This window comes from Taeniopygia guttata, chromosome 11 (assembly GCF_048771995.1).
Source record: "Taeniopygia guttata chromosome 11, bTaeGut7.mat, whole genome shotgun sequence".
Classification (NCBI taxonomy): domain Eukaryota; kingdom Metazoa; phylum Chordata; class Aves; order Passeriformes; family Estrildidae; genus Taeniopygia; species Taeniopygia guttata.
Genome location: NC_133036.1, coordinates 18601111 through 18627086, shown reverse-complemented (window position 1 = coordinate 18627086; position 25976 = coordinate 18601111). Strand labels below are relative to the sequence as shown.

Sequence of the window (25976 nt, the reverse complement as noted above, 5' to 3'; positions counted from 1 at the left end):
GCGGGGCCGTGAGGGCAGCGCGGGTCCCCCGTGAGGGGAAGGCAGCGGAGCCCTGAGGGCAGCGCAGGTCCCCCGTGAGGGGAAGGCAGCGCGGCGGGTCCGCCCTGAGGGCAGCGCAGCGGGGCCGTGAGGGCAGCGCGGCGGGTCCCCCGTGAGGGGAAGGCAGCGGGGCCGTGAGGGGAAAGCAGCGCGGCCGCCCTGAGGGCAGCACGGCGGGGCCGCCCTGAGGGCAGCGCGGCGGGGCCGTGAGGGGAAGGCAGCGGGGCCGCCCTGAGGGCAGCGCGGGTCCCCCGTGAGGGGAAGGCAGCGGGGCAGTAAGAGCAGCACAGCCGGTCCGCCCTGAGGGCAGCACGGCGGGGCCGTGAGGGCAGCACGGCGGGGCCGCTCCGCCCACCCCGCGCAGCGGCGCCGCCGCCACGTGACCGCGCGGCGCCGGCGAGCGAACATGGCTGCGGCGGCGGGGTGAGTGCGCTCCGACGGCAGCGGGACCCGGACCGCCCGGCACAGCCGAGCCCCGAGCCCCGAGCCCCGAGCCCCGCTCCCTGCGAGCCCGCGGCGCGGCCGGTGGGGCTCGCGGGGGGTGTCCCCGGCCGGCGGCGGGGCCGGGCCGGCAGGGCATAGGCTGGCGCCGGGCTGCGTTCTCCGAAAGGATTTCGGGTTTTGCGCGGGGCGAGGAGACAGCTGTGAAGGGTCCCACGGGCGGGTTGGCTCGCAGTGCCTCGTCCCCAGCCGTGCGTTATCCTTTACGTTGTCTCAGGTTTGGAAGTGATGCTTAAAGGTGGCTTGGATTGCATAGCACAAGGGTTTTCCCACATTTTATAGCAAAATTCAGCCATTTCATCCCGCGCTGTAAGAAGGTGCCATTATAACTGTGTGGAAAGGAAAGGAGAAGTTTCCAAAGTGGCCGAGCCCGGGTCAGGCTGGGGCGCGGCTGTGGCCGGGCTGGGGGAGGTCGCTGCCCTGCGGGTCCCCCGGCCCTGGTGTCCCCAGCGTGTCCTGCCCCGGCAGGTCCTGCCGGCCCTGGGCCACCCTGGGCTGCGCTGGGAGGAGGGACTTCACACCGTGAACTTTACAAGAAGCACTGAGTTGGCCGTGAAGAAAATACCCATTTTATACCGTGAACAGCCGTTGCTGCTTTTACTACGGTTGTATCGCCTGTTTCCTTGTGTTAGCGTTAAGGAACACACATAACCACGGGATATGATTATCTGCAGGTGCTTTTATTGAGAGCTCTGGGAATCAGGGGTACAGACCCAAATCTGACTCTGACACGGCTTTCGAGCTGAATGTATTTTATATCCTATCATTATATAACTTACATATTAATTATTAAACATATTGTTCTATTATATGCATTGACTTTATTCAAGCATGAGTTTCTCGTGATCTTTCTTAGGCCCCTGACCACAGTTTCTCATGATTATTCTTATGATTAAATAGTAATTATATTTAATTACTAAACAATCATCACATCTAACAATTATATCATTTATCATGTACTAGCTACACAGGTGCAGTTCTAGCAAGGTACAAATCCTGCATGTACCTAGGTATTTTTCAGGGCCTACTAAGCTTAGTTTTCCTTTTAACCCTAAATCCCCATGATTTAAAAACCCTTTTACTAATTTTGGCTGCTGTTAGCGTAGGCCACTCGAGCTTCACATATGGGGTGTGGAAACAGCATTGGGAGTTGTTTACGCTTCAGGCTGGTGTTGATGGATCTGTTGCTCAAAACAATCAAATAAATAAGGCCCAGTCAACAACAAGTGATAATTTACTGAAAAGTAGTTTCAGTGGTTTCTCATCTTCATTGAAATCTGGATCCTCTCTGTGGGATCTCAGTAGAACAGAAATGGCAGTCCATTAATTTTCTGCCAAAAAAACCCCAGAAGTACAAAAGGTTAACTGAAAAATGGTAGGAAAACCATGAATAAAATAGGAGTTTTGGTTACCAGTGTGTTCTGGTGGTTGCTTTACAACAAATCCAAAATGCTAGATGAATCATACAGTACCAGAATGTGCGCTCTTTAAAATAGAAAACTTCTGAAATAATCATTGAAAATCAGGAGCTCCAGGCAAAAGAAAAATATCCTTTAAAGAAACAGATGTAGTTTAATGTTCCTAGCTATATTTCACTTGCAGTATAATAAAATAAAAGAGCTCGTCTGTGAGCTTGGGCCTAAGTGATCATAAAAATTGTATGTGACAGCCAGCAGGAAACTGTCGACTACTCTGGGAGGCCGTTACCAGACTGCTCAGTGGTTGAATGCTGGTACCAGACTGGAGAAAACAACGGAGTTGAGCTTCTCTTGCCCTCTTTTGCTCTTGCAAATGTCCACTTTTGTCGGCAGCTAAGGTTTGTTTGCAGAAGCTTGCATAGCTTCTGCAGAGGCGTGCACCACAAAGCAGTGCTTGTATCAAATGTGCTTCTGTATCAAATGTGTAACTTCACAGGAGAGCTTTGGACATGGCTGGACATGCAGGAGTCCTTGTGCTAACAGAAGAAGCTGACCTTGAAGGGCCAGCCAATGTCTTGTATTAATTCAGTTCTGATAATTAATTCAGCGTCTTGTAAAAAGACAAGCTGAGAAAATTTGGGCTGTTCTGGAAAGCAGAAGGCTGTATGGAGACCTCACAGCACCTCCCTGTATCTGAAGGGGCTACAGGGAAGCTGGAGAGGGACTGTTCATCGGCAGCTGCAGTGATAGGGCAAGGAGTAATGGGTAGAAATGGAAAGAGAGGAAGTTTAGGCTGGATATTAGGAAGACATTCTTAACTGTAAGAGTGGTAAGATACTAGAACAGGTTGCTCAAGGAGGCTGTGGATGCCCCAGCACTGGCAGTGTTCAAAGCCAGGCTATGCAAAGCATTGAGCAGCCTGCTCTAGTGGGAGGTGTCCCTGCCCATGACAGGGATGTGGGACAAGATGATCTTTGAGGTCTGTTCCAACCCAACCCATTCTATGATGCTGTGATTTTTGTGTCTTGTGGGATATAACTGAGGGATTAGAGATCATGGACCAAAATGAAAAGCTTGTAGCTTCTTCCCTAAAGATAATTTTTGGCATTTTTTTTCCAAGGCAAAGACCATAGTTTTACACTGCTTACACCGTAATTGCATGTGTATTTGTAGGGTTTATAGACATGTGAGGCACTTACATATGTGTACCCACTCAATTTGTTACAATTCATTGAACAGCCAGTCCTATGTGTGACATTTTTTTCTTGTGATCTTGAGTATTATGAGAGTTCTGTTTCCCCATTTTTATTTGCCATGGAAAGCCGGGTGTACGGCCATACACCTTTTTGTAAGACTTAAATGCCCCTGTGAGTATTGTGTCTGAAGAGAGCTCTCTGTGCTAGCTGTGGAAAGCTCGTGCATGGCTTGTGTGCCAATTGAGTGGATCTCTGCAGGCAAAGCAGCACCTGCTGTTCTGCCATGTTGTCAGTCCATCCAGGGGGTGCCATCAGTTTGGCATCTGGGTGCTTGCAGGATAAAAAACAGAACAAGGGCTGTGGAGGAAGCAAACTCCTCCTCTAAGCTGAATATTCTCTCTAAAACCTAGTTGGTTTTCTATGCAGAATTCCAGTTGTGAAAGTCAGTGTATTTCTGGGCAAGCTCACTGCATCTGAGGTAAGAACTAACATGAGTGCTCAGCAAGAGCCTGAGAACAGAGCAGGATTTGCACAACACTCAGCCCAGCCCTCAGGTCCTGCAGCCCTTGCTGCAGGGTCCAGCATGCTCAGCTCTTGTGGTTTCTACAGAAGCCTTAAAACAGATACCAAGGCCATGGCCCTGAAGAAACTGTGCTTGTCTAAAGCAGCTGCAGAGGCCATGCTCTGCTGTGGGCTAATATTGTGGCATCATAATCAGACAGGGAAAGTAGGATCTGTTATGGCCAAGGAAGAACACGCTTTCACTTAAAGAAAACATGCACAAGATCTATCATTTTGCACTAGAATGCAGTTTAGCTTCAGCATTAAGATCCCAGTAAAAGGCACACTTTAGTGGCTTATTAAAACTACTGGTATGAATTGCTGTCTGATGTCATTATTTCTCTTTAAGGGTCGTTTGGATTGTCAAAGGTTTTAAGTGTAATAAAAGCATTAATATTAGACTTAAGAGAGATGAAAATGTGTCTTTGTAGCAGCTTCCTATGAACTCCAGGATGTAGGAATAGGTCTGGAGGAGAGAGGTCAGAGTTCTCTCTTTTTTCTTTTTTTTTTTTTAAATCACAGCAAAAGATCCCCAGACTTGTGAAGTGAGTAAAATTGCAATGAAGGTGACTTTCTTCCTTCCTTTGAAGCAAAGCATAAGACAGGCTGTGCTACAACCTCTGCCTGTTAGTTTTTTGGGTTTTTTTTAAATCGGCAGATACAAAGATTGGAGAGCGACACATAAGGGTATCTGATGATGTTCTCTCCTCCCTTTTGCAAATGCCCCATAAGGTGAGCATATGATTTCCAGGCTGTTGCATGTACTTACTCCAAGGGATGATCACGCTTGGAGAACAGCGTTTTCAGCCTCTTGTGCATTGCTGAATTACTGAGCTGCAGCTTTGTACCTGGCAAGCCTTGCCTATTTTTAGTTTGAGGTTCATAATCTGACTTAAAAGTTCCAGTAGCTTTTGCTAGGATTTTATGAACTTGCTTCCTTCTTACAGGCATGGGTACCCCAAACCAAAAGCTTATGCACAGCTTCCAGGCTGTGCTGATGTGCTGCAGCCCTTGTGATGATTACCTGCCTTGGTGAGGGGTTGTCAGGTGTATGTTAGAAAGAATAAAAATAAACACATTTGGGTTTTGTGCACCATCAGCTGAACTTGCAAGCAGATAGTTTGAAAATTGGATTAGGAGGAGCAGTCTTTTACCTTCTAAAATTACTTATGCTATTATATCAAGTGGTTATAAGCAAGTAAAATAAAGTATTTTATTAGGTCTTTTATGCTGCAGTAGGAAATTACAGGGTTTACATTTCTGAGGTTGATAGAGTGTTTTAGGAGGTTATGCAGCTATAAATCAAAGGTTACCTTTCAGATTGCCTATGAAAGCTATATAATAATTAAGATGTGGAGCTTTGCTCCTCTGAGGTTAAGTACTTTGGTGGTTGGTTCATTTTTTGTCATCTTAACATAGTAACAAGGTAACTGCACCTTTCTGGCATCTGTAGAGCGTAGCTGATAGAAAGTGACCATCCTGTCAGTCTTGGAGAAGCTGAGGTGGAGGGACAAATTGGACTTAAATAATAGGATTTTGTGGATAAATTTTACTGGTCATCTCTAATACTGAAGCTCCAAAGCGTAGCTTTGCTCTATTAAGCATTAAAAAACACCCCCAAAACAAACTGCTTTTACATTCTTCTCATATCATCTGGTTAAACTCCTCCCTCTGCTCCATATCCTAGAAAAGCTATAATGTTTCTACTGGTAAATTTCCAAAAGGTGCACTTATGGACCTGAAATAAATGTTAATGAATCAGCCACATATTCTTGAGGTACTTACAACATCTTAAATTACTTAGTAGCAGCTCTCTGCTTTTAAACTGTATCCTCGCAGTTGCAGCTCTGTTGAGTACAATCTTTCAGAAGCTTTCTGGGCCGTCTCAGCGCATTTTTGTGGCCTTAGGGACAAGCAGGGGTACCCAATGCATGCTGCTGTGGCCACGTGTTTGAGTTCAGTCACTGGCTGAGGCTGCTTGTGTGTGTTCAAGAATAAACATACATACGTAGAAAAGAGATTTGCACATCCTGTGTGAGTGTGGGCAGTGCTGTTGTCCTGTGTCTGCTGCCCATCATCTTTTCTCTGCACTCCCTGTTTCCCACAAGGACTTGCTGAAATTTGCTAGACTTACTGTAAACATCAACTTCTGTTTTCAGCACCTCAGAATTAATTTTCTTCCCTCCTGCTTTGCCTCTCCTCAGCTGACACGGGCTGTAGTCACTTTGCGTTGCATTACCCAAAGGGATGTGATGAGGGATGTGCTGTGGGCTGGAGCTGCAGCCAGCCTTGGCTGCTGTTTCCACCTCTTTCCTGTGGTACTTGTGTGAGCAACACGTGTGTACAACATCTCTTCCCCAGGAGTGATGAGCCTCTTGTTAGTAGAGTTGAATTAAACTAATGAGTGCTGTGCATCCAAATTGTGCTAACCACTATCTTTGCCATTAATTGTCAACTGAAAAAATCTCTTTTAGACCCTTCTTTTGGCTGGGGAATGAGACTTTGAAAGTGCCTGTAGCGCTCTTTGCCTTGAACAGAAGACGACTGTGTGAACGGCTGAGACAGAATAAGGATGTCCAGAAGAATTCAATTGTTCTGCTGCAGGGTGGAGAAGAAACCCAGAGATACTGTACTGATACTGGTATTGTGTTTCGCCAGGTAAGAGCTGAATCAAAACTTTCAAATCAAGAAACTCCCTTTGACTGAATGAATTTTTAAATTATTTTAAATTATTTTCCCTGTCTCTCAGATGTGCATTATCTTGCTTCGATTAAATAAATTGGCTTCTTTATAACATTGCTTCTTCAGCTTTGAGTTGCTCTCACTTTCAGTGCTTTAGTGCAGGCTCATTATCTGTTTTAAAGGGCCTAAACCTGTTCAAGGCCTTAGTACTCATCAGTGTTTGAATCTAATCTTGTAGACAGCAGTGGAATATTTCTTCATTTTTTCAATCTGTGACCCAAAAAACAACACCGTCTTTGTGTAATAGAACATGTTACAGCAGACCTAACCTGAATTAATTAATAGAAAAGTATATTTCATAGTTTTATAAAACAGCAGCCTATATCTTGGAATTCACAACATTTATCTTCTTAAATTAGACTCTTCCTTAAGTACCCATGTTTCTTCTGTCACAAATAGGACGTAACACTTTCTGGGGATGTTGGTGTAAAAGAACTCAAATTATACATAGCCCATGTCCTGCATGATTTCTGCAGCATTTTGTTTTGTGAATTTAATTGAGCTGTTGTATGTTATGAAGAAACAAATGCAGTAAATTCTAATTTAGATAGCACGTGTCCTAATGTAGTTACTAGTCTAGTTTAGAGCAGATGCACCTTTCAGGGTACTAGATCATACGTCTGTCCTTATCAAAATTAAATCCTGTATTGTTAGGTGTTTTGTTGTTTGCTTGCTTGTTCTAAAAATAACTCTTGGCTAAGGGCTGCTCCTAGTTCAGCTTCCTCTTCTCTGGGAAAGGTTGGGGTTTCATTCAGCATTCTACAACACAATGAAGCTGTACTCTGCTTTTGCTTTGTGTCTTGTGAGGTGATTGTTTCTCCCTGATAATACATTCCCTAATTCTAGATTGGAAGAATGTATTTTAATGTGTAGTGTCTGTTTATTGTGCTGAGTTAATCTCCTTATGGTGGTTTATTAATCTCTGATCCATTCCAGTTGCCAGCAAAGGGATTTGCATTATTCTAACCTAAAACTAACCAGTCTGAAAAGGTTTAGATCTAAACTACTTCTCCTGCTCCAAAAGCAAGAGACCTCTTCTAGATATGTGGAAATAGGAATTAATATGTACTATAGTGTATTTTTAGAGCTGGTAGAAATGAGGTCTCTCTTCTAAGAATGTATTTTGTTTTAACCTAGGAATCTTACTTTCACTGGACTTTTGGAGTAACTGAAGCTGGCTGCTTTGGAGCAGTAGATGTTGATACTGGAAGATCTATACTTTTTGTTCCACAACTCCCTGAAAGCTATGCTGTTTGGATGGGAAAGTAAGACCTATCTATTAACTGCATTCTGGTGTATCCAAGTACTTTATATAATGTAACTGCCTGTAGAGCTCCACTGTTGTGTCATTTAATCAGATTCCACCAAATCACGCCCTGGGAATGATATTTGCAAACAGAGATACAAAACATGATCAGTTGATATTGGTCATGTGATATGAAATGATCCACCACCCTCTGGAACACAGTACCCTTAGAACTGGAACCCCTGAATCTCACGGTGTCTCTGAGAGGAAGGTGAGCCATAAGGAAAAGTCAGTATCCTGTGTTAAGCCCAAGTAAGTTAAACAATAAAGCAGGCTTTTTCAAGCTGCTTTGCCAGTTTGCAGCAGCCTTAGCTAATGAAGCTTTCTGAATGGCATAAGGTAGTTTCGCCTCTGATAGGCTTTTTTAAAACGAGCTCACAGACAGGAAAATGTGAATTTAATGCTATTCTATGAGTGTGCCATAAACATCTCTCCATCCACCTTAGTAGTAAATACTGCACAATGCAATAGTAGTGGAGGAATTGATTTATTTATGTGTTCATTTATTTTCTCAGTCTTAATTGTATTTATACCCTCTACTAATTTTTGTAAATTTTTGTATCATCTACATTGTCTCAGAACATTGGATTGCTTCTAATTTAATCTTTTGACAAGCTGCTTTACTTCTAATTGAAGCTATCACTTATATTTTAATGCTAATTTTGGGAAAAGGAAAACAGTTGTAACTGATCCCATGTGCTGAACTGTGTCAGACCATATGGCAGGGCATGGCTGCTGTCTTCTCAGAGAGTTTATATGAATTTCACTGTCTTAGACCTGTCTGGGGACTGAAATTGTGATGGCAGAAAAATCTGCCTACTGCTGTCTGAAATATTTTAGCTGTGAGCCTGAGCCACACCTGTTTGGGAGGGCAGGTTCTGTAATCCCCCCATGTGTACTCTCTGAAGTGTGTTCCTACTTACAAAGTTTTTTCCTATCCTTAGGTTCTCTTCTTCTAGTTCAAAACAGCTGTTTCATACCCACAGTAATTGTGCCTAATCTAAGAAAGCTTAAAAATATTATTGAAATTCCAGCATCTCATTTTGCACTCTCAAACAAAATATTGTGGTGCTTATAACTAGTGGCCTTTTTGATTTGTTTGTGCAGCACTTGTTATCTGTCCATTTACAGAATTAATTAAGTCTAGTTAAAAGTGTTTTATTGTCATTGTTTGTGTCTTCTTGCAGAGTATAACAAATGGTCTTTGTTGTTTTCTAAATTCTTCTCCTTACACTTCCTGAATCCCTCTGTTTGAATCTTGTTTTCTCTTCTGTCAGCCGTGGTCATGTACTTTTTCTGCTTGTCAGAAGGAGGATGGGTGAATAACTCATTTGTGAGTCAGTAGCGGTTCTGCTTCATAAGTTGGTTGGCAGTGAGTACTGCTCACAGCTGGGGATTGTGTTCCTTCCCAGAAGATTCAATTTTAACTCAAAATTAGCACTGAAAGAAAAACACAAGTAAACATGCCTTCCATCCACTGCAGTTTATTACTGGAGTTTGCCTTGGAAGTGCTTATTTCTGGGCCCGTGGAAGGCACTATCTGCCCACTGGCTTAACATCAGTGAAGCACAAATCAGTGTAATGCTTTGTGTGATATTTGAGGGGTTGGTATCATACAGAGCTCTGCAGTTGGTCTGCTAGTTAGTAGCACAGGGTGGAGTTGCTTTGCCTGGTGTTTATTCTGCTTTCTATTTAAGACAGATGTGAATTTGGGCAGAAATACATAGATTCTCTTAAAATTAATGCAAAAGTCTCTTTACTACAATTTTAACACTGCTGTATTACTAAATGTATCATTTGATGTAGTGTTGTGCCTTCACTTCACTGAAGAACACGTATTTGAGTTGCTTTTGAAGCATAGTGTGGCTAATGTGTCATTCAGAAGGGTTAATCTTTTTGCCTTGAAGCAATACAAAAATGGGGCTTCTTGGCTCCATTCAGACTGCAGTCTCAGTTTGGCCAAAGCCAGTGCAGTACCTGAGAGGGTTTGCTTGGAGATCAGCACACTGTACATTTACAAACGAGACCATGAACACTGTGGTTCTTCCAGCCCCACCAGTGCACTGGTTTTGATGAGTGGTGCTGCATGCTGAGGTGGTGCCTGGGCACTCTGCAGAGCAGGTGGGCGTGGAGGGGGGACACCCCACTCTGGGCTGGGGGCACCCACAAGCCAGCGCTGTCAGCACGGGTGGTGAGGGTGACCACTGCTTTGGAGGTGTTACAGATCTGGTAGGACACCATGCTGAATGTGTGTGCTCTGAAGGTGTGTAAAAATAGTTGTAAGGCTACCTTTCAGAAGTCCTTCAAGCCAAAATAACCTCTGCAGTTTTAAAAGGAAGGAGAGATTTAGTTTAGCTCACAGACTATGGACCTTCTCCAAAAAACCCCACAGTCTTTTAAGATGGCAGTCACAGAATTGTTATGAAGGTAATTGCGGGGCTGGTGGTCCTATGTTCATGGAAGTGATCACAACAGCACTGCTCTGTTTTTAAATTATGGCTGTGGGCATTTCTCCAGATGTTGGGCCAGCCAGTTTCTTAGCTGTTGGCTGGAAAAACCTTTTCAAGTAAGAGAACCACTTTGCCTGTTTCTTGACCTGTACCTCTGCCCTTGTCCCTCTGTCATTTGTAAGGCAGAAACATAGATTCTGAGAATGACTCCGAGCTTAGTGGGTGGCTTTTCTGCTTCTGAATAGTTTTCTGTTTTTAAATTTAGAAGGAAGAGTTTTAGAAATTATTCTGGTAATATAGTATAGTAAAGCCTTCAGAAGTGTAAATGTTTTGTAAATGTCCCTCTTTCTTGGCACAGTCTTACCTAATCAAGTTTCTGGTGCAACAAAGCTGTTAGCCATCATTTCTGTTCCTAGAAAGCATTGAGTTGGTATGACTGCGTGCCTTCACAAAGACTTCAGTTTTGCTAATTAATGCTGCACCTACCATTTACCTCCTTAATTATAAATGACAGAACTAGTCAGTGTGCTGATTAAAGATATTTTATAAAGTAAAACATACTGTACAGCAGCTGCTTTTTGTGGAGAGCATGCCAGAATGACTTAATAGCCTTGCCACATAGAATGTTTTTAAAGGAAGACAAAAAGTATTTAACCCTTTCATGCTCTAACTTTAGAAACACATATTAAATGTATTACTGGTTCAGAAAAATAAAATGGTGCTGTGGTGTTCAATTAATGATGCAATTTCCTGTGTTTTCTCTGAAGCTCTGCTGGATGACTGGTAAGCATTGCAGCTTTAATCTGACTTCAGTTGCACTCACCTAATTGCACTCACTCTAAATTCACTCACTATAAGTAATGTTTTTCTGTTAATAAGATTGAAAGCTATCTGTGTGTTCAAAGTTGAGCCTTGGATTAGTGCTTGGAGCTGTAATAAAGCACAGTGAAAAGCTTTGCAAATGTTAGTTATTTCTCAGTGACCTAATAAGGAAGCTCTTTAAAACATTGTCGTAAATTTCAAGTAGATTATAACCAAAATGAACCTTTGGTTTTGGTGATTACACTTGACTGACATCAGCAAAACTAAGTAGTTTTACTGCCATTTGAAAAAACTGCAGAAGTATATTGTTGGGGGTTTTTTGTTTGTTTGCTTTTTTTCCCCTTAACACTTTTGAAAGGATCAGATACAAGAAAAGAAAGGATCTCACTTTTGAAAGGATCAGATCAGTACAAGAAAGCCTCTCAATCTGTGTGGGCTTTTACCTGTTTTTTCTTATAGACTTTTTAGGACCATGAAAATTAGAAGCTAAGAAATTGGTTACTTGATCTCTTCTAAATGGAGATTGGTGAGATTTTGTGGCATTTGTATTTTGAATAATTGTTAGTATTAAATTGTGCACAGCATGGTATGTTTGACTGTATCGTTGTGATGGATTCTGGTGCATGAATTACTCTTGTTCTGGCAAGCAGAGGGCAAGGTGTGTAGAAGGGAAGCTGACAGTGGGGACAGCTCTTTGGGAAGGGAGTGGAGTGTGCGTGCAGGTTATGGGGAACAAACTCAGATTCTCTCAATTACACTTCTTAATGTACATTTTGCAGGAATGAAGGACATCTTCTACAGGAGTTTTATTAATGTGCAGCATACAGGTCCTCTTCTCCATAGCCTGCTCCAGAGCTGTGTGTTTTTTGGTTTTACCCTCAGAACTGATCTGCCATCTACTACTATTTTTTATTGTAATTTTTTCTCTAAAATGCTCTCTTTATGCTTCTCTTTTTCTGTGTCTCTCAGTTTGATCTTGTACTGCAATGTTCACTTTCGGTACCCACTGAATCTTTATTTTGCTGTCTTAAAAACACCCCAGGTTTAAATCAGTTTAGGTCATCTTATTACTGTTTTGTACCAATTGGCATTGCAACTTATCTGCAAAGTTTATTACTATCTGGAAATGTTCTCTGTGGATCTCAAACATACTTAGTTCTGCTTCTGTTTCTGAGTAGTGTCAGAACTAATTTCAATCTTTTCAGTATCCCACTAATCAAGACTTGCAGTCCATTTCTGTTTATTGCTTTAATTTGTGGGAACATTGGTCTAAATTGACACAGCACTTTTCAGTGTGGCAGTTGGAGGATTTCCCAGCCCAGGGAATGCTCATCTTTTTATCTATTTATTTGTTTTTATTTTCTGCTTTAGGCTTTTCTGTTTTCTTACTATGACTAGTCACTGAGTTTCAGGATACATTGTAGCATTTCTGTCCAAGCCAATTTGAGTTAATTTTGGAGAGTGGCAGTCTTGAGAGAGTTTTTTTGTCAAATATTTTATTATTATTCATGTAGTACATCTGTTGCTTTGCCCTTCATCTGATCCTTTCAAAACTGCACAATAAAGCTGGTTGCTTTTGATTGACAGGACTTACTTCTGCAATCCCCCAGGGTGCTTATTTTCCATGATTCCAGTTCTCTCCCTGGTACAGTGATTTCCATTCCTTGTCCCCTATTCATTTTTTATTGTATTTCATAGAATCATTGAATGGCCTGGGTTGGAAGGGACTTTAAAGATCATCAAGTTCCAGCCTCCCACCATGGGCAGGGACACCTTCCACTATCCCAGGTTGCTCCAAGCCCCGTCCAACCTGGCCTTGAGCACTTGCAAGGGTGAGACAGCCACAGCTTCTCTGGGCATCCTGTGCCAGGAACTGAGCGCCTTCACATGAAAAATTTATTTCTAATATATGATCTAATATATGCTCTCTTTTAGTTTGAAGCTATTCCCCCTTGTCCTGTCACTCTAGGCTCTTAAAAATAGACTTTCTTCCTCTTTCTTTTTGGCTCCTTCAGGCACTGGAAGACTGCAGTGAGGTCACCCTGAAACTTCTCTTTTCCAGGCTGAACAATCCCAGTTTTCCCATCCCTCTGCTCCTGCTGTGCCTCCTCTGGGTTCTCTCAGCAGCTCCAGGTCCCTCCTGTGCTGGCCAGGCTGGGGCAGCTCTGCAGGGGGGTCTCACCTGAGGGCAGAGGGCAGGATCCCCTCCAGGTGCCCCAGCCCAGGGCAGGTTTGGGTGCAGCTCTCAGGGCCGGGCAGGGCCGGCTCTGCCCCACAGCTCCCCCAGGGCTCTCCCAGGGCTGCTCTTGACTTGGTCATTCCCAGCCTGGATTGATCCTGGGCTGCTCCAACACAGATGCAGCTGTAGCACTTGGTCTTGTTAAACCTCATGAGATGCCCATGTGCCAGCTGCCTGACTTGTTTGTGGATAAAAATTACTTTTTCAGAATAATTCGTGTCTGGATTGCTCTTGCCACTTCACTGACATTTGTTTTCTCTAAAAGCACTGCTCAAATACTCAGACTTCTGAAATGTTCAATTGTCCTAGTGTTCTTATTGTCCACAACCTTGTTTGGTCTGGGATGAATGTGTAATGTTTTTACGACTTTTATTTCAGTACTTATTTTTATAAATCTTTGCTTTCTCTTGGCTTTCTTAAACAGCTTAAGTTTCTTGTTGAGAAGGCTTGAAACCATAATAGCAGTTTTATCTGTCCATTGATTGGCCATCTCTACCAGCATGCACCTTTAAGTGAATGCTCCAGTTGGTGATTTTGTAAGCATTAAAGTGCTTCTTTTTCCTCTCCTCTTTTTGATTCAGGCCTTTTGAGAAAAAAAACAGCACCAAGCAAATCTGTTGGATGATGCTGCACCAGAGTTCTTTAATATCCGGATGTGGCTTCAAACCACAGATTGCGATAGCACGTGGTGTGGCAGGGAATGCTGATAACCCCCACCAGGCATTTCTTATTTTATGCTTTATGTAATGTGCTACCAGCAGTACTGAGTTCAGTGATATAAACTCCCGATAACATTTTGAAATATCAGAGAAGCCAAGTTTTTCTTTTTTTTATCAGGCGTGCCATGTGTTTTTTCTACAAGGACTTGGCTGCTGCTGGCAGTGAAACGTAAACTTTAAGGCATTTAGAGATTTTTGAAGAGCTAAGATTTTAGTTAGAAATAGGCCTTACTAGAGTTAATTAAAATAATAATAATAAATGAATAGGCCTTGATGAAATTAAGAGTTAATAGTTAACTAATAATTGATTGCTTGTCAGCACAATGTTTAGTTAGCTGGGTTTATAATGAAGAATATAGAAACTGATAAATAGCTTTTAGGGACATAAGACAATTGTGGGCCTCCTCTGTTCTGAAACCAATTGAAGACAAGGAATGGGAGTTCTACCAAGAGTTCATTTGTCATACTTGCATTGAAAAGGTAGAAAGGTCTGAACGAGGAAGACTTCATTTACTTCCTCATTTTGGGACCCCTCCCCATGAAAGGGACACCGACCCATTTCAAGGGACAAACTACACATGCTTAATAGCTTTTGGAGTGATTAGCATTCGACACAAGGAATGGGATGTACCAAAATTATGAATATGTATTTGTATTTTGTGTATTCAATACTTGTATGGATAAAAAGACTCTGTAATCACCTGGAAGGTGCAGTGTGTATTTGGGAGCTATCCCACACACTGCCCGGTGTCGAATAAACATACACTTTCTAACTTTAAACTGTTAGAGAGTTTTTGTCTGTCACAGTTGGATATCGATACTAGATCAATATCCATATTTTTCAATAAATCAGTAGGAAGGTGAGCTGCAGCAAAAAGTGTCCATGGGGGTTGCCAGCAGTGCTCTAGCAAGGCTCTGCACCTCCACACTGCCTCCTGTTGTGCTGCTGCCCAGCCTGAGGGCAGAGCTCTGCTTCTTGTTGCCCTGCATTTGGGAAGGTGCTTCAGTGAAAAAAAACCTCAAGTGAAATACCTACACTAGTTCCTGTGTTCTTGCCCTTCTGAAATTCCACATTCTTAGCTCTTTTCCTTAAGATTTTTATTCCCTGTGACCTGTCTGTATGCTCAGGAAGGACTCTCTGAAAGAGTGTGGTCTCTCTTGAGAAACAAAAAAAGGAAAAACAAACCCAACTGGTCTGCTAAAATATGTTAGGGAAGTGTATAATTAATATTAATGCTTCTTAAAAGTTAAATGTGAGTGTAAAGCAGGCAGAATGTGTTTACTGCTGTGTACCCCTTGCTGGAGCTCTGGCAGTCAGAGCAGGTGGTCACAACTGTCCTGGGGAACACCAGATGCTTCTTTGTCTGGCAGGGACAATATGATGTTGTGGATACAGCACTGTGTGAAAAGGTAGGTTCTGTCTTTTCTTTGTGCCCATTGAGTTGTTGTGTCAAGTTCATTTATTTTCTTTGCGGTTTGGCTTTCCTTACAAGTTGTGAAATGGGAATGTTATTATCCCTTTCCTTCAAAGCTGTTCAGGTCATCTAATGCTGCTGTAAAGATCACTGCTGCTTTGCCTCGTTCTGGTACTGTTTAATATGGGAGATATGAGACATGCTACTCACATTCCAGAGCTTACTATAGTGCTTTTATGTGTGAGATATTAAATACTGCTTGTTTCCCCCTCCCCCCCCATCTTGATGTTTTTCCAAAGTACAAGCAGAGCATCTGCTATTGGCATATTTGGGATATAACTTCCTTTGTTGAGCAGCATGAATTGAGACTAGTGTTTGAGTGAAACACTTACTATATATAGTGACCTAGAAATTGCATTTAATACCTTAACCATTATAATTCTTATGCTTTTTTTTTGTTTTTTGAGAAGAGAGCTATCTAATGAGTATATGTCATCAGTTTAATGCTACAAGAAATCTTTCGGGATTTCAGTGTGTAAACATTTCCTTAGTCACAGTTCTTTCTGTATAGAGCCCTTGACTCCAAGGAAGAATTTTATTTGCAGAGAGGAATAAATCAAAGGTTGCCAATTGAAAGTTTTTTGTGTTTTTGTTGGGTAGCTCTTGATAGTATCTCTTAAATGTCTAATTGAGACACTGCTGCTTGAGGTAGAATTTATAGAAGGTCTAAAGACCTGATTTCCTAAGTCCAATGGCCTGTATTGCTGCTCCCAGTTATTCTGATTCTGCATGATGTGTATAGCATTGGGAAGTCCAGTATCACATACCCAGCACCTTGAGTCCAGCTTCGTGCTTGTGAGCTCTGCTGTTCTGCCCCTCAGACAGATGGGGCTTCACTTACAATCCTGCTTGCTTCCCAGTCAGAACAGCTTGAGTTGTCATCTTCATCTTGATTTATTCTGAAGTCCATTAGTTTCTCAGAATCCATCTTACTGCAGACTGTATCAAATGGAGCAGGGAGTCTTAGTTTACCTGTGTGCAGGTAGTTTTGTCTCAAAGAGTGTAGCAGTAATCTTGAGAACTGTGGAAAGGGAGTACCATTAAGGTAGTCAAAACATTGTTGGAGGCTATCTGTGATACCAGCAAGCCCATTAGTACTGTTTTGTTTTAAATCTAGCTTGATGCCTTTTAATCTTCTTGTTTGAGATAGTGAAATTCCTTTTGGATATAAAGGTGATGGCACTTTTTTGGACAAAATCAGGAACATCTGCTGGTGTCTTTTAAAGTGTTCTGTGTTGTTCTTCCTGGCAGTTCTTGACACCCTCTTGTTTGGTTAATGCTGTACCATCTGTTAACTTGATGATATTGTAATGAGAGGGGAGTTTATTGGTGAATCTCTGACAGCATTAAAACATTGCTTTTGCATCCCTTCTCCTCTTTCAGCTCTACATATAGTGATGCATTTCTGTTCTTCTGCTTTAAATTTTGCCAAGGTTGTTACTCTGTGTTTGCAGTCTCTCTGAAATTTATAATCTACTTAAAGCTCATTCTAGCAAGGACTGAGAAATGAGTTGTTGACTGTGTAGAACTTCAAGTGTTGAAGATTATGCTTGTCCAATTGTCTCCTTGTGCATGTGCTTTCCCTCATTTAAGTGAGGAAAAATGTAATGTATTTCATGCCATTTGTGTGTGCTGCAGTGCCATGTGCAAGTGCTACGTGCAGGATAATGTATGCATTTAATTTGCTCAAGACAAAGTGGTTTTGCCATAAAGTGGTGTTTTATATCGTTTACTCTGAATATGAAAGTCAGGGTTGAATGGAAGAAGCAGAAAGCTTTAATGTGAAGTTCACTAGTTTTAGCCCTTCTGCCTCACTGCAGCATGAATCATCCTCTCCTGATTTTGTGACACAAGCTTGGACAATTTTTCATGTACTTTAGGCACTAAAACTTGTAGAACCTATGAGGAGAGTACTGTACCCTGAACATTCTTGTGTAGAAGTCTTTGTTATTGCTCTATTCTATTATTGTTCCAACTGTGTTAATCCTTACTTTTAATTATTGCTTGTGAAAACATCACTTTCTGATATCTACCACAAGCTGTGGCTCCTAAAGACAATAAGACTTGTGGATCTGTACTTTAGTTGTAGGAGAGTCTTCAGCATGGCCTGTTGCTTTCTGTCAGTACTTGCTGTCTTCTTCCCTGACATAGTAGGAGTTCCTCAAAATGTTGTTGACTGGTTATTTTGAGATTCCTGCAGCTCCTTTTTAAAAAATACATTAATGCTGTTGAGTTTTGCTGATTGGTTGGGGTTTTTTTGTTTTGTTTTGTTTTTTCTTGCTAAAGCCAGATACAGTGATTAGAAATGTAGGTAATTCCCAATATTTGCCCTAATATACATTCAGTGTCAGCATGTCTGGTCAGCCATCCAGAATACTGCTTTGTTGTCTGTGCCATTTGATATTAAATTAATATTTAATTTTGCAGAAGAGCAAGTACATCACATTGGTGCTTATGGTAGGCTGCATCTATTGCTTTATTTTTGTATGTAATGGTGAAGTAAAGCACCCTTCTTCCAGAATAGCTGCAAAACACAAACAAGGCCAGATGAGAGGACTTAAGGGATTCTCTGAAACAATTCAAGTCTTAACATTACAGGTGTATAATTTGTTTAATATTCATAGTGAACATACCATTTGGAAAATTTTTTTCCTACATGAATATTCTACATTCTAGACTGTGCAGTAAGATAACTAACCTTGAACTTGGAACTCCAACTGAAATGTTAAAGAAAAGCTAAATTTGGCTGCTTTAGGAAAGATGAATTTCATTTAAAGCTGGTCCACTCTAAAAACTAAAAACTGAAAATCTGTCCTAGAAGCATTGAAACATAGAAATACGAAGCAACCTTTAGGAATAAATGTTAAATATATTGAAGTTTGGATGAATGTTTAGATGCAGAGGAAAGCACATATATAAAAGTGTATATCAGCAATTAGGCTGCAAATATATTAGCAAGTGGCTTAGATGTGTTTCTTTCAGGAATAGCTATCAGCTGTTATAAATTCTGTTCACAGTTTTTCTTTGGCATTTGTGATTTAGATCCATCTCATTTTACCTCTCTTCTGAATACAGTTCTGAAAACTAGAACACTTTTTATCATGTTAGTATTACAAGGCTATTGCTCCAGAGTCCTTGAGCATACAAAGAAATGTTGCTTAATGGAATTCTTACAGTAATGTCAAATTTGTACAGATCTCTTAAGATTTGTGTTATGAATTCTTGTGCAATGTAATGAACAAGAGGTTTAAAATGTTTTTAGACAATGAGACCAAGTTTTTATTTGGTTTAAAGGGCAAACAAAACATGGTTGATAAACTGCTGCAAAGAAATTGTGATTTGAATTTTGTCCAAACATGTAAAAGCTTTAAAATAAATTTTTGGTGTATTTATAGATATGCAGAACTGTCATAGCTGTTCATCTTTCTGATGGATAAACAGAGGAGTCAGTGTTATATTCCAATTTGAGGATCACATCAAAGTGGAGCCAGTCCTAATAATGTGGTCTGGCAAAATCTGAACTGGTGTGATTTGGCTGTGATTTGATAAGACTTCTTGGTTTTTAAACATGCCATCATGTACCATGTGAATTTAGTTAAACCAAATGGAAAAGTTTATTTTCAACTTGGATTTTTTCACCAAGATGAATAACTGACTGGGATCTGTGATTACTAGTTTTTAATGCTATATATACTCCCTTACATTTTTCCTGGTGTTTTTTGTGTTTGATAAATGTGTGTTAGAAAAATGAAGTACAGTTACTGTAAGGTATTAATTTACTCTCTGACTTAATGTTTCACACTGGATTTTTACAGTGAAAGTTTTGCTGCTGCTCCTTCATCTCTTTTTTCCATTGCTACCTGAGTAGCATTTTGTTTAAAATAAAGTTGTCACTTGTTATCATTGAGGGATGAATCTCCAATATTTGGTGCTTAAAAAAAAACCATAGCTGTTAAAATAAGGCAGTATATAAGAATTCAAATCTTCTTAAAATATCGCTTCATATTTTTAGGCCATCTTCAGCATTTCCCAATCCTCTTGAGAGTAAGAAACCAAGTAGGTGATCTAGATGGGGCAGAAAAACATGTCAGGGAGAGGAGTTTCATGAGAAGCATCAGCAGAAAGTAAACAGCTTAATGTTTAACTCAAAATAACTCAAGCTTTTTCACCGGAAATTGGGATGAATTGTAAATGATCAACTAGAGAAGTCTCTTCTTTAAGGTTTTTTTTTGTGGCAGAAAAACTATGATCATATTAATATAAATTAGTATCAGTATAGGACTCATGTTTTCTTTCTGATGGCCATGAACTCTGAGATGCCAGATTTTTGCCTAGATGCTTGTTCCAGGAGTTTGGAGTTGCTTTCCACTGTCAGAGAAAAAAAAAACATAATTCCTGTTATTCTGGAAGTTAACGATTGACAATTCTAACAAATACTAATTGTATTTGCTTGGCTGGAGTTATGAAACTATAGGGGGAGGATATTGAGCCTTTTTAGGGCTGATCTTTTAAGTCCTATTATTCTCTGTGGGTTTTTGCCAAGTTGTGCTGTCAGGGAATCTAAACAATTTTGCACACCCCAAGCCCCTTCCTGAGGCCTGTAAAAATCAGGTCAATTCTTCTGTTCATATCTGTTTATAAAAGGGTTGGGGTTTATTTTTTATAGGTAAATAGTCATGATTCAATAATATCTGGGATCATATCTTCCACTTGGGTAATCCTTCTCATTAATTTATAGCTTGCTATGGGTTTTTTTGCACATAGTCTCTGCAGTGATTAATCAGAATTCTAAAACTGACAGCCCATAGCAGCATTACAAATGACAAAGCCAAACCTAAAAGTTGTAACCAGTTAACTTTGGCTTCTTGAGAGTAATTTGTTGGGAGAGGTACTCCTCATCCCTTGGAATTATTAGATGCACTTGAAATTATGATAACTGAATGAAACTTCTGATTTTCATTATGCCAGGTGAGCATTTAATGGAAGATACCCTGTGGCAATGGTGGTCAGTGCTAGCTTTAGCCTGTTTTGCTTTCAAGCTGGATAAAAATGGGTACTGAGCCCTGTATCTGCTCAGGTACTCTGCACTAGTACTTTTTACAATAACTACTATGTTGTGCATAATTATCTTTCATTGAGCCCTGCTGAACTGGGGAAAAAAATGGAAGAGAGTAGAGACAATATGGAAAGGTACCGTTGAGGATGACAGAATAATTGAATGGCCTGGGTTGGATCGGACCTTAAAGATTGTCGAGTTTCAACTTCCCACCATGGGCAGGGACACCTCCACTATCCCAGGTTGCTCAGAGCCCCATCCAGCCTGGCCTTGGGCACTGCCAGGGATCCAGGGGCAGCCACAGCTGCTCTGGGCACCTGGGCCAGGGCCTGCCCACCCTCCCAGGGAGGAATTACTTCCCAGTATCCCATAACCTTCCCTCTGTCAGTTTGAACCCATTTCCCCTTGTCCTGTCAATCCCTTGGAAATAATGTCTCTCCACCTTTCCTGTCAGCTCCTTCAGGTACTGGAAGGTCACAATTAGGTCATCCTGAAGCTTCTCTTTTCCAGGCTGAACAATCCCAGCTCTCCCAGCCTTTCCTTCCAGCAGAGCTGCTCTGTTTCTCTGATCATCCTGGTGCCTCCTTTGGACTCTCTCCAGAAGCTCCAGGTCCTCCCCAGGGCTCCAGGGCTGGGCAGCTCTGCAGATGGGATCTCACCTGAGTGGGTGGAGGGCCAGAATGCCTTCCTTGGCCTTCTCTTATTTCTCATTCTCCCTGACCTTTGGTTGCTTTCTATACTGCTTTTCTACATGTGACAGCATAGCATTTTTTGGCTCTAATATAGACTTCATGTTCACTTTTTCCTTGCACCTCTATGGTTCTGCAGCAGAGTTGATCTTAGAAATCTTTCCAGTGGGAGAGGCAGCTTCATCACTGGAGCATTGTGGCTCCTGTGGGATGAGTTTGTGGGAAGTGTATCTGAATTTATTTTTCCATCTAGTTGGAGGTGCTAAATGACTGTATAAAAAAAGTGAGGCAGAGCTGTGAGTGCTTCAGAGAGGAGCTGAGAAGTCTGGCTCTCAAGTTCGTGCTAAGAGTCTCGCTGACTTTGGAGCTAGCAAGAGGAAGATGAGCAGGGAGGTACACATCTGGGAATCGTGGCAGCTTGTCATTAGGTGTGATGAAGGCAAAAGTATCTCAAAGATGACCTAGTTTAACAACTGAGGGAGAGGGTGGAGGATTGTGGGAAGCTGCTGTTCTCTTTCTCTAAGAGAAAAATTCCTCAGCCTTGAAAGAACGATGAGCCACTTTTGTTCCTCAAAAGACTCATAGTGTACATGAAAAGAGACATTGGAGGGATTAAAGCTGAACAGATTAATATTAACCATAACCGAAGAATTAGATTAGTAGCTGTGTGCTGTAGGCTACACAATTATAGGAGGCAACTAGCAACAACAGGAACAAAAAAGTTGAGAAAGAGCTTGTGAAACGAAAGAAATTTTCTTATTGGAGTGATGGAAAATGAGACCTATTCTTACTTTAACTGCATTAAATGAAGTCAATAAAATCCAGGACACTTGTGGATATACTTCTATGAAATATTTACTTTACCTTAAATAGTTATTTGATTTAAACAATGCAGCTAATTATAAAAAGGTGCTCTGGATGTATTTCTCTAAAGAGCATACATTACCATAAATTACCATTGGCCATACATTAGCTGGTTTTACAGTTGGGATCCTTCTGATACCAGATGAATTGGCTAAAACTATAAAAGAGAACACAACTGGAAGGTGCTAAATCTGTTCATCATGTTTCTGGATTATTAAAACACTTCAGTGTGTGAGGAATGAAGGAAGAATAAGGAGAAGCTTGTAGGAGAAACAGAGTATGCAAAAGTTGGAGGTAAGGCTACTATAATATAGAGGATATATAAAGATTAGAGGGTATAGTGGGTTTTTAAAAATTTTATGTGAGATAAGCCAAGGACAAAAGATAAATGGTAATTGCTTTGAAATCTCTGTCACTGATAGGAAGAGTCTACACAAGGAGTATTGCAGAAGGGAACATAAAATGATATAGTTTTGTGTTACTTTTGAGTAGTACTTTCACAGATAATTAATTTTTAAAAATCTGTGATTTTCTTCTTGAGAACACCATAAACGGTTTCATGTTGTTCATGTCACAGCCCAGTACTGTTTGGAGCGTGAAGAAATGTAAGTGATAAAGAAGTACACAAGATAAAAAAATGGACATTAGGCAGTGCTGCAGCCTCCTGGTACTGCCAGCAGCTCTGGCACGTGCCTGAGGTGTGGAGCAGCTCCTCAAGGTGCTGTTTGCCCCCGGCTTCTGATGGTCCTCATTGCAAGGGTTAGAAATGCCCTTTGGCCTCCAGCCTCATTTATTCTTTCCCCAGATGGTTTTATGCTCTTGTTGTGCAATGTTTGCATAGCTGAAGCTTTGCTCCTGCCCACACCTCTTGCTCTCCCACTGTTGCTCAGGAAGCAAAAGCACAGGATCCTCCAAGCTCCAGCACCAGTCATGGGATTTTTACTTCCCTTTTCTTTACTCTGCAAGTAAATAAATGTTTTTTTTCATGGAAGGATATAAACTGGGTGATTTTATTATTTTGAGATCACATTTTTAGGATTATAGAGGTTGTATTTATTTCAGTGTAGGGGACATGGAGATTTTAATCAGAGACTGAAGTCTCCTGAATAACTGGCTGCTACCATACAGTGAAGGAATGAGCAACAGTACAGCCACTGGTACAAAAGACAGCAGGAGAGCCCTGGAGGGGCTGACTGCAAGCAGATCCTTCACGTTCTTCTTGCCTTTAGAAAAATGTCTCTGGCTGGATATCAGGAGAAAAGAGTAGAAGAGATTTAGTTTTGAACATGGACCTGTAAAGTTGCCAGTTCTGTTGGATTAGAGGAGTGGATCTCTGTTGTCCTGTTGAATAGAGGCAGCAGAGCCCACGTCTTAATAGCCCTCAGTCTGCTAGATGGTTACCAGGGTAAAAAAATTAATGTTTTATTCACTCTTTGAATGTAACACAGGACAGGCTGGTCTTTTGTTATTTCCACATCCTTCCCAAGTTTGGTGAGTTGGAAGGTTATGTATAAGTGGCATGGCAAAAGTCCCATTTCCTAGAATGGGAAAAAACCACTTTTGTTCTGAGGAGACCGTGCTATCAGCATGGACTGGATTAAAGCACACTTATTTTTGTAGCTGTGGCAACTTTCTGTGTAATCTTCTATTTTGAGAAATAAAGATAAGATTAGTAAAACACTCCCCATATCTGATTCTATTGTTGTGATAGTAGAGAATATTATTTCTTTTTCTGTGGCCTTATTAAATGTAAGAGCAAAGCTAAACCCAAATGTGTCTTTTTGTTGTTTTCCAAAGGATCCATCCCCCTGAATTTTTCAAGAACAAATATGCTGTGGATGAAGCCCACTATGTGACTGAGGTGAGTTGTCTGTGTCTCTGAATATTTTTTTCTGTGAATACAAATTCAACGAGTGGCAATGACTTTGCTTAATTTTAGTCCCTTTCTTACTGAATGTCTCCTGACTTGGTGGGATCTTCTCTCCCTTCCCTATTACTGGAAAATGTCCTTTATCTTACACAGCACTTGCAGATTTTTTTGAGGCTGCTCTTTTGATCTGAACATAATTCTTAATCCAAAGGCAGTCTCATAAACATGTTCTGTGCATGATGAGACCTGTCAGTGTGTGGCTTTATCCAACTAAAACATATTGCTAAATGCATGTTTTTGAATGCCTTGGAGATTTGTGGAGATTGCTGTCAAAGAGGTTCCATTCTAGCTCGGACTTCAGAGCCTACATTCATTTTATACCTCCAAAAAGCTGTTGGGAAAGGCTGCCTCCCTCACTCCTATTTTCTATAGAATCATCCTATTACTTGAGCAAGCAAAGATATTCACATTTCTGGGTGCAAGTGTGCCTTGCTTAGTTAGGTTTCTGATTTAATTTCTGAGCAGATATTTGTACCCTTGTGCACCTGGCCAGCAATCGTTTCTGTGGCAGGAAGTCTCAGCAGGTGAGGACAGTGTTCCTTCCAAGCCCTGTGTGTGACTTTCATGGAGAGCAGCTTGAAGAAGACTCCTCTGCTTCTTGTGTTCCCATAGAACACTAACTCTGACTCTCTAAACCAAAAGTTTTGCTCTCATCAACTCTGAGGAGGTTTCATTTAATTTTCATAGTGAGTCCAGCAACGAAGTAAAATTTGATATACATGTCAGAAGCTGGGAGTGGAGGGAGCTATGGAGAGGTTGATTTTTGCCATGTGTGAGTTGGAGTCATGTAGTGTTCAGGTGCTCCAGTGCTCATCTGTCAGATGGTGAAGATTGCAAGTGGAAAATACATGTTTTATTTTTAAAAATCACATTCTGTCAACAAATGTCTTTATTGTAGTTCTGTTCTCTGCTTTTTTACTGCATAAAAACTTCATTGATGGGAAAAAGAGCTCTTTATGTGGACCAGTAAATAAATTTTAAAATGAAGGCTGCTTTTGACCCGGACTGCATGTATTGAAGTGGGAAGCTGTTGAAGCTTGCAGCATAAGTGTGTAGCTCGCAATGGTTCCTTCAGCTTTTGCTTTTTTGCCAAGGAATTGGCTTTCCACCATCAGGACACCAGGGGCCTTTTTTATAGAATAGCTTTACATCAATGAATGACCAACATGTGTAAGTGTGTTATCCTGATATTTCATGGGATTAAGAAATGAAAAAAATAAAGGGTGGAATTGATTTTTTGAGATTCACTGCCATATACTTTCTTTTGTTGGTGTTAGTAGTGTACTATTAAGGTGGTTTAAAGTTTATAGAATATTGCTCCATGAAGTTAGGTCATGTGTTCAGTGCCTTGTGATATGTGTAATCCAGCACCCACCCTTCTGCAGCTGCTCTGAAAGCCCAGCACTCTACAAGTCCAGTGATTTTGTTCTCAGTTTGTGAATGTTTGAAGGAGGCTGAAGGAGCCTACTAAAATGATTGGCCAGTAGAAGTGACCCAGTGAGAATAAAAGTAAACATTCTTGGCTAAGCATTTAGCACATTGTAACATAATAATATTAATGCAAATGTGTGCAGGATAGAGCACACTGATGTTCCTTATTTCTGTGTGACATTACAACTTTTTGGCTCCTGGGTTGTGTCTTCCTAATGATGACAATAGACATGAGTTATAATTGGTATTTATGTCTTTAAACAACACAATGAACTTGATCACTGTCAATATTTTGTATTCTGCTGTCTCTTGTTGCATGTCTCAGGTAATGCTACAGTATCTGAAAGGTAGCAAAGGAACATTTGTCTTTGCAGCTCATTTACTTTATATACAGTGAATATTGATGAAACTGGTATCAATGTGGTTATATGGAAGAAAAAAAAAGACAAATAACAGTTATCTAAACCCTCTTTTTAGATATCCAGTGTATTGGCTTCAAAGAAACCTGCAGTACTTCTCACTTTGGTAAGTTGTATTT

The 25976-nt window shown here is 41.1% G+C and overlaps 1 protein-coding gene across 5 annotated transcripts in view; it reads left to right on the top strand.

The window, feature by feature from the left end:
- PEPD (peptidase D) overlaps positions 1 to 25976 on the top strand; it is a 200164-nt gene that overhangs the window by 54082 nt on the left and 120106 nt on the right. For 2 of the 5 annotated variants that reach the window (XM_072934536.1, XM_072934535.1), the window contains exons 4-7: positions 6190 to 6373; positions 7595 to 7722; positions 23875 to 23938; positions 25916 to 25963. In XM_072934536.1, the coding sequence (XP_072790637.1) occupies positions 6190 to 6373; positions 7595 to 7722; positions 23875 to 23938; positions 25916 to 25963 (424 nt within the window). Of the gene's footprint in view, positions 1 to 349; positions 463 to 6189; positions 6374 to 7594; positions 7723 to 23874; positions 23939 to 25915; positions 25964 to 25976 lie in introns of those variants that run through there. The other 3 variants (XM_030282584.4, XM_030282585.4, XM_072934537.1) reach the window with 3 other exon arrangements.